A 7,661-nucleotide genomic window follows, 5' to 3' on the forward strand; every position below is an offset into this window, starting at 1 on the left:
TATTAACTGTGGTTGAGGGACTAATAACTGTGTCAGAGGGACTAATGACTGTGGCGGGGGGAATAATAACTGTGGTCAAGGGACTAATAAATGTGGCGGGGGGACTAATAACTGTGGTGAAGGGACTAATAACTGGGTCGGAGGCACTATTCAATTTGGTGGAGTGACTATTAAATGTGGCATAGGGACAAATTACTGTGGCAGAGGGACCAATAACTGCGGCGGAGGGACTAATAACTACGATGGAGGCAATTAGTTGTAGATATGACCAAAAGCCCCAGCTGACTCAAAATTATTTCTGTTGGTGGGTTACCGCCTTGCAACTGAATGTTTTAGTACAGATTATTTAACTTGATGATCCAAAATTTGGTGCACTTTGCAGCACAGTAGCTGGTTCTGGCGGATATCCTTAGTAGGAAATCCGCCCAATTAGACCCCCAGTTGCACGTGACTTGCCTGGGGTGTGCTACTGCCAAGAAGCTCACAAGGTGCTTTTCAGCTGTATTTCTGCCCACTGTAAAACTTTGGGGGGCTTTGGGGCACCATAGCTAATGCTTTGGCGGATTTCCTTAGTAGGAAATCCCCAAAATTGGACCCACAGTAGCCCACCCATTTCCTGGGGTGTGATACTGCCGTGCAGCTCACCATGTGCTCTTAAGAGCACTTTCTGACTGCTGCAAAATTTTGGGGGGCTTTGAGCGCCCCAAATTAATTTTCCGACTCCCAAAATCCGCGCGGGTCAAAATTTGGTCCCACGGACCCGGGTTGGACGTCGTGAGACGGTCCCCGCAACGTAAACATGTTTTGGGAGTCGATAAATTAATTTACGGGAGTTGATTTTTCAACTCCCAAAATTTAATTTCACAAAAAATGGCAAAAATAAAGAAAAATGGCGAAAATTCCCGCGCGAATTTCCTGGCGATGTTGCGTTCGGCGTTGAGTGTTCTGTTGCCGGTTCCGTTGTGCTAGTTCCTAGCCAGTACCGGTTGCTCCCCCGCGCGCGTGCCTCGCGGTGGCTCCACTACCGCTGTCCCTTGGACTCGGCCTACCTCCCGCTGCGCTCCCGGTAAGCGCACATTAAAAATGTATGAAAAACTGGAATATCCCCTGAGTGTACGCATGAATTGAGTCAGAAAATGTATGAATTTTGGCAAGATTCCGGATTTTACATTACCCCCATTTATAGGGGGCTTCCAGGGTCCTGCTCTACACCAAAATGGTTCTCTGCTGTCAGGCCAAAAGGCTGAACATTCCTCTGCCAATGGCAGTGGGGTTGCCAACGCCGCTGCTATACCGGGCACGAGGGAGTTGTGTCAAGTTCGGTACGAGGGACTTGTGTCAAGTTCGTCCTTGACCCCGACCATCTTCGAGCTTCGTGTCACAAATCCAGCATCAGCCTGCACCTCGCCCACCTCGTGTCCATCCAGACTTGCTATCAAATTCGTTCCATCTTGGGCCATTGACTCCTGCATCAACTATCCCAGCTGCAGCATCGACTCGCGAAGAACTTGGGTCCAGCCCTAGCGATCGTTGAACACTCTTCTATATACTTGCATATTTATATTGTCTTCTGCACTTTTGCATCACCGCCGTCTGGAGCTTGTAAGGAGTCGGCCTATTGGGTAAGTTTTATCTGTGCATCATTGTTTCGCCAACATTGACGAATTGCGGCTTCCGTCTCTAGGTTTCGTCAACTGCTACTTATACCGCGGCACGTCTTCCACCCGGCCAGTAAGCTCCATGAATGATTCCTCTCCAAGCAGCTGGAGCCATAGCTAACATGCATCCAGAAATCTCGACCGGACGACGCGGCAGACGATGTTTTCCCGATTCTTGGTGGTTGCTCTGGTGTGCAGCATCCCGTCGGTCTGGGCCACGTGGGGGATGAAGGGGAAACGCATCAACCCGGTCAACTTGGGGCAAATCGATGAAATTGGCCAGCTAGCGCGACTTCCATACGTGTCGCTTAAACCTGATGGCAACGATCTCCACGTTCACTATTTGGCGCCAAAGCCAGGAGCCTATGAAGCTCAGAGGGCACGTTGGAACCTGCAAGAATTTTATCGCGCCTTGGAGGGTATATCATTATCACACGGGAAAGAAGCTACCAATACACTTGAACACTTCCGCCAATGCAGAGAAAGAATGCCGGTGGGAACTACTAACAGGCTCGATGAACTAGGCAAGTGGCCTTCCACATGGGAGAGGATGGAGCCAACGTCCCCGGCGCAACGGCATGAAATAGCGGATGTGATCAACAGGGTCTGTATGCAGAAAATCTTAGCGCAGCCTTTCATCGACGGAGCTCCCGAAACAGATTGAAATACATCCACTTGTGAAGCCCACGTTGCCATACACAGCTGGGAGGAGCACCTCCCGGTCGCCTACCAGCCGGCGAGGCTGCGGCGAGCAACTGCTCCGCCCGGGATCCAGCCGGCAGGCTGCACAGGCTTGCTGGCCGGGAGATGAGTAAGTCAGTATGCCTCGCGGTCGAGGCCAGTCGCGAAGCCCGGGAGGACTGCCTGTCGGTCGAACAAGCGCGTCATGCCTTCCGGCCGACGAGCCTCTCGATTCCCAGTCGAGACAGCTCGCGGCGAGCGGGAGGCCTTCCTCGCAGACTGCATGCTAGAGGCGGACTGTGCCCGGGGAGGGAGGCAGCTGTGGAGTGAGATGTGTGTGATGGTGATGATAATGTGTCTCCGGCGGGGCTATTCAGGTGCCCGCCTGGCCAGCCTGGGGTGTCCAAGCGTGGGAGAGCCCGCGTGCCCAGCCCGCCCAGCCAGCCCAGCGCCAGCGACCACGAACCACTCACGAACCATCTCGGATCCTGGCGATGATTTCCAAGCCATCGGACAGGTAAGCTGCACTCTATCCCGCCGAAGAAAGCCCGGCAACCACTGACCGCACACATCCAGTTCCTCGGCCAGCACTCCGTGGTTGGTCGGCGCGCTCTTCATCAGTCTGACCCTGTTCCTCACCCAGGCCCTGCCCAACATCGCCTCGACCGGCGCGGCCTTCCGACACACCTTCGCTGCAGGCTGGCCGCGGCCCGCCCAACAGGCGTTCACGAACAGCAACCACAAAGCCGCGGGGGAGGGCGCCGGGCTGGCGGCGACGGCGGCGGTCGACCTGCAGGCCGGGCTGCCCGGCTTCAGCTCCGTCCGGGTCGTCTCGCTCAAGTCCCGCGCCGACCGCCGCACACACATGCACACCCTCGCCGCCTTCCTCCGCCTCCCCAACCTGCGCTTCACCGACGCCGTCCTCTACTCCGACCCGCGCGTCCTCGACATCGTCCGCCGCGTCGGCAACAACACCAAGGCGGACAAGGGGATCGCCGAGGTCGGCCATGTGGCCTGCCGGATGTCCCATCGACTGGCCATCGAGGCTGCCGACGCCGCCGACGACCAAACCACCCTCATCCTCGAAGGTACCCCGCTGTCCCCCCCCTCCCCTCTCACTCTGACCCCTACTCATCCTTCCTGTCTTTTTTTGCTTGCTCAGACGACGTCGATATCGAGGCTGCCTTCAAGTATCTCGCCGGCACTGTGCTCAGGGACGTCCCCAAAGACTGGGACATCATCTTCTTCGGCCACACCGACTTCAGCGACGAGGCGCGCAACGGGCGGGACCCTTCGACGAGCAATTTCTTCATCTACAAGTCCGTCGAGCCGCAAGGTGTGTGTTATCCGAAACAGAGAGAGAATCCAAGCCCCATCAACTGAGACACGTGTGTTGACGGCTGCAGGAGGCCATGGATATGCGTTATCGAGGAAGGGGCGCAAGCTGGTCCTCGATCTGCTGGACAACAAGCGGCCGGAGGTGTACGAGACGGACGCGGGCCAGCCGGTCGACGAGATCTTCATGTATCTGGCCCGGCTCCACCGCGCCCAGCTCTACTCAGTCATCCCCGACATGATCGTCCAGCTGCCGCTCTTCAAGTCCGACATCTTCGGCACCCCCGCCGGCTTCGACGACGGCATGCACGCCAAGAAGCTGCTCGACTCCAGCTTGCGTCGCATCGCTGCCGCCAGCCCTCCTCCCCCCTCCCTCACGCCCATCGGCCAGCCTGCGCCCCGAACAGTTGCCCGGCGCTCGCTTCATGCTTCCTAAAACACCTCTCTCTCCCTCTCTGTTGTATTATCACACCAACTTGCTCTACATATACACATTCTCCAATCCTCTTCGCACTTGCTTGTACAAACCTCTCCCACACGATGCATCTTATTTATTTTGGGTTTCCCTCACTCTGTCTTCACACGCACATTTCGTTTACTCTGATCTATTTCGCTATTGAATACAGCTTCCGAGCACTTTTTCATTCCAACGGCTTTTGCGGGTTGAGGGGAAATAGAGCCATCCATAACCGCGAAACAAAAGGATTGCTTATGAGTGTTAACTCATTGACTTGGCTCATGTTGGGCCTCAACCCTTGAAAAATCTGCTTGCGACCGGATACACTTCAGTCAATTTAGCTCAAGAAGCCAATTATCACGGCCATTTTGCGCTCCCCATTTGATTGCCCAGAAGCCGGATTTCCCTGCGAAAATCTAGACTTTTTGGGTCTACCAACATTTGCGGGGGTCCCAGGTTGCACAGGAAGTCCTCCAGTGTCTCCGCAAGCAAATTTGGGCAAGACACGGCTTAGCTGGTTGTCAGCTCGACCTCCTCCTGTTCCAACAATCGATGTCCTTGAGCATGCGAGAGCCACGACAACAAGCGGTTGAGTAGATCCATTCGAGCATCAATGTGCTGTCGTCCCGGGACTCCCAAAATCAGTGTGTCAGGCCTAGGCATGGTTGGTTTGCTCACTGGTTCCAAGTAGGGCCGCCCCAGCCATCAGACTTCGTTGGAGCCGCCGGACTTTTGGGAAGGAGCAACTAGGAGAAGAGGCAGGGGATTATCCTGCCGGAAGTACTCCATATACTTCAGATGCTTGGTCCCTGTGCGTACCGATGAGGACGAAGTTCGGCGAGCAGAGAACAAGGTAGAAACTATGCAAGAAACGCCAAGGCAGGCGAAATGGCAAGAGCACTCTTCAATCCTTAACCCCCGTGACCTGAAACGATTGAACAAGCTCGCCCCACCCAGCCGCCCGGCTATGACTTCCAGACCGCCTCTCAGGCTCTGGTCTCAGGTTGTGGTATCAGGGGCACGATGATCCGCCGCCCTTGCACGTCTTCTTACTCTTTCAAAGAATGATCAAGTTGTCTAGAGACTGCAGGAGCGGGCCCCGGGAAAGGGGGGGGGCGAGAAGAAGCAAAAATGCCCTCCCCTCGAACCCTGTTCGACCCGCTTGCGGAACAAGGAAGGCGGTTTTCGGGCGCGTCGAACTTGAAGCCACTACAGAGTGGACTGGAGGAGGCCCACAAAGAAGAGCGCCGGCAGCGTGGTGTAGTCGGGCAGGCTACAAGGCTATGGAAATGGGCCTGCGGCGGAGCAAAGCTACACGCGGCTAAATGACGAGGAAAAAAGACGTCTGGATTTCCAACAACAAAGGATGGATGGTGATAAAACAGACATACAAGAGAGGCCCTTTTATAAGGGCCGACAATAGAAAAGAAAACCAAACAACAAGAAGAAACCGGTGAATAGTAATTCAACGGTACAGACAATATGGGCGTGTACAGGTCACGCCTGGTCTGAGAAAGGAAGGAAGAAACGGAAACCCAACAACCCCTTGCGTGCAGTACGCAGGGGCTTCGGCACCTCTAACTCCTGGCTCGTGCGGAGCCGGAGCCGGAGCCGGAAAAACCTAACACGCGTACAGCGCGCCCCTAGTATGGGCGCCTGTCGCGTAGCCAATTGTAGCACGGCTACAGTGGGACCCTATCGTGACCGCCGGCCCTACTCAAGATAATGCCCAGTGGTGTAGGGATTGAGTTTGCGACCTCAGACGCGTCGTATCATCACGCTGGCTCACGATCAGAACCTCCTTTTGACAAAAAAGGGATTTCTTAGCCGGCAAATTCACAATCGGCGGAGCCTCATCCTCTCTTACTCAGCCAACCAAATCAGATTATGAATTTCACGGACTTTGTTCACCGCATGCTATCATGGAACCGTTATTGTTTAAGAGAACTTAATAGATTGGGGATGGCGTGATGATGTACTAAAAAAATAAAAAAAATGGTAGGTGCAGCAAGTGATCGGGCGAGGATCCAGAAGACATGGAGGCACAGGTAATCCTTGAGAAAGGCTGGGTGGGAGGTCGCGAATCGGAGTCGTTCCATTCTCGCGCTTCAATGCCCTGAGCTGCCAAAGCTGCCTTGCCCGACACACCTGACGTCACTGGGACAACTTGGTGTGCCGGCTGGCCCGGATTGAACGCCCGCGAGGGTGGCCAAGAGGAGAACCACGAGGGAACTGATTTCGTGGAAGTGCTTCATCCTGACAGTATTAGGTTTCTATGGACATGGGCGCAAAGAACGGTTAGTCGGAGCTTGCAGTCAAGAGCAAGGACCAAGAGGAAGAAGGGGCTTACGGGATCAAAAAGATTGAATTGTAGAAAGAGTGTTGGTGATTGGTTGCTGAATAGTTGCGGATGACTCCGAACAATCACGAACCACCCGGTATTTATGCCCCAGCGATGCGCCACGGCCCACGCACCAAGTATGTACATACTTGGTCCCATGAGCTCCGCTCACCACGCACCTCAGTGTTTCTCACCCCATGCGATACCCAACTGACTATCCAGTAGCCCCTGTACAAGCCGTGTGAAGCCTTCTGGATAGTCATTTGGCGCGCCTCCCAAATCCTCCCTACATTTCCCTCTCCCTCCGACATTTACATGTGAAAATTTACAACTCCATCGCTTCCACAGCCAGACCAAACATTTTGTATATGTAAAATCCATACTATTGCTGTGCATGCTCGCAGCACCCACAGCCTTCCTCTTTGCCTTACATCATCAATGAAATATAAAGGCCACCCTTTTGACTCAGCACGGTCACAATGGTCAGCTGGCTCCAAGTTCAACCGGCACCCATTGGTTTTGTCCTTCATCCACTTGTTACTTGACCTTTATTGGCACAGAACCCATCCACTCATCAATCATGGATGGCTCATATTTACCTCCTCGTCTGGATTTTGTCGCCCAACAGGGCTTCAATTATCCAAATCCTGAATGCAATCGTCCGAACAATCCTCCTCCTCTGTCATCTTTACACCCATCACAAAGCGGTCCCTACTTTTCATCGTCTCATCCCCATCCTCCTCAACCATCTTTACAACCATTACAACGTGGTCTCCACTTTTCTTCGCCTCATCCGCATCACTTGCATCGTCATCCAATTTCTGTACCTCATCAAGGATTGCCTTTTAATTCTCAACACAGACATCCAAATATTCATCCCACTTCTTTGCCTCTCATTCCAAACGTGAATCGCCATTCTCACCAATCTGCTGCCCCAACCCACCACTCAGTCAATAAATCTATCCCCCTTACAAGCTTTTCTCCAACTCAACAGAGCCCATATTATGGCTCCACTCCCCAGAACCATATCCAAGCCAACAACTCCGATCACCACACTCCCTCAATTCACACAAATCCATCTCCCCGATGTACTCCATTTCTTTCACCCAGTGTGGTCAACCTACCGCACCTTCCTCAACTCCCATCTCGGGCATTGGCACCAATATCTCAAGTTGCTCAATCGTCCAGT

At 53.8% G+C, this 7,661-nt stretch overlaps 2 protein-coding genes across 2 annotated transcripts; one reads left to right on the forward strand and one right to left on the reverse strand.

Moving 5' to 3' along the window:
- Window positions 1–2,384: 2,384 nt before the first annotated feature.
- On the reverse strand, window positions 2,385–2,624 carry PtA15_10A389 (uncharacterized protein; the record flags this gene model as incomplete). Its single annotated transcript, XM_053160558.1, has 2 exons — window positions 2,385–2,454; window positions 2,536–2,624. 2 exons carry the CDS (start codon window positions 2,622–2,624, stop codon window positions 2,385–2,387), a joined length of 159 nt encoding a protein of 52 aa, XP_053024521.1.
- Window positions 2,625–2,833: 209 nt separating this feature from the next.
- On the forward strand, window positions 2,834–4,110 carry PtA15_10A390 (uncharacterized protein; the record flags this gene model as incomplete). The annotated part of the gene is made up of 4 exons (XM_053160560.1): window positions 2,834–2,856; window positions 2,916–3,427; window positions 3,502–3,675; window positions 3,746–4,110. 4 exons carry the CDS (start codon window positions 2,834–2,836, stop codon window positions 4,108–4,110), a joined length of 1,074 nt encoding a protein of 357 aa, XP_053024522.1.
- Window positions 4,111–7,661: the final 3,551 nt, after the last annotated feature.

Source organism: Puccinia triticina, chromosome 10A (genome assembly GCF_026914185.1).
Source record: "Puccinia triticina chromosome 10A, complete sequence".
In the NCBI taxonomy this organism is placed as follows: Eukaryota; Fungi; Basidiomycota; class Pucciniomycetes; order Pucciniales; family Pucciniaceae; genus Puccinia; species Puccinia triticina.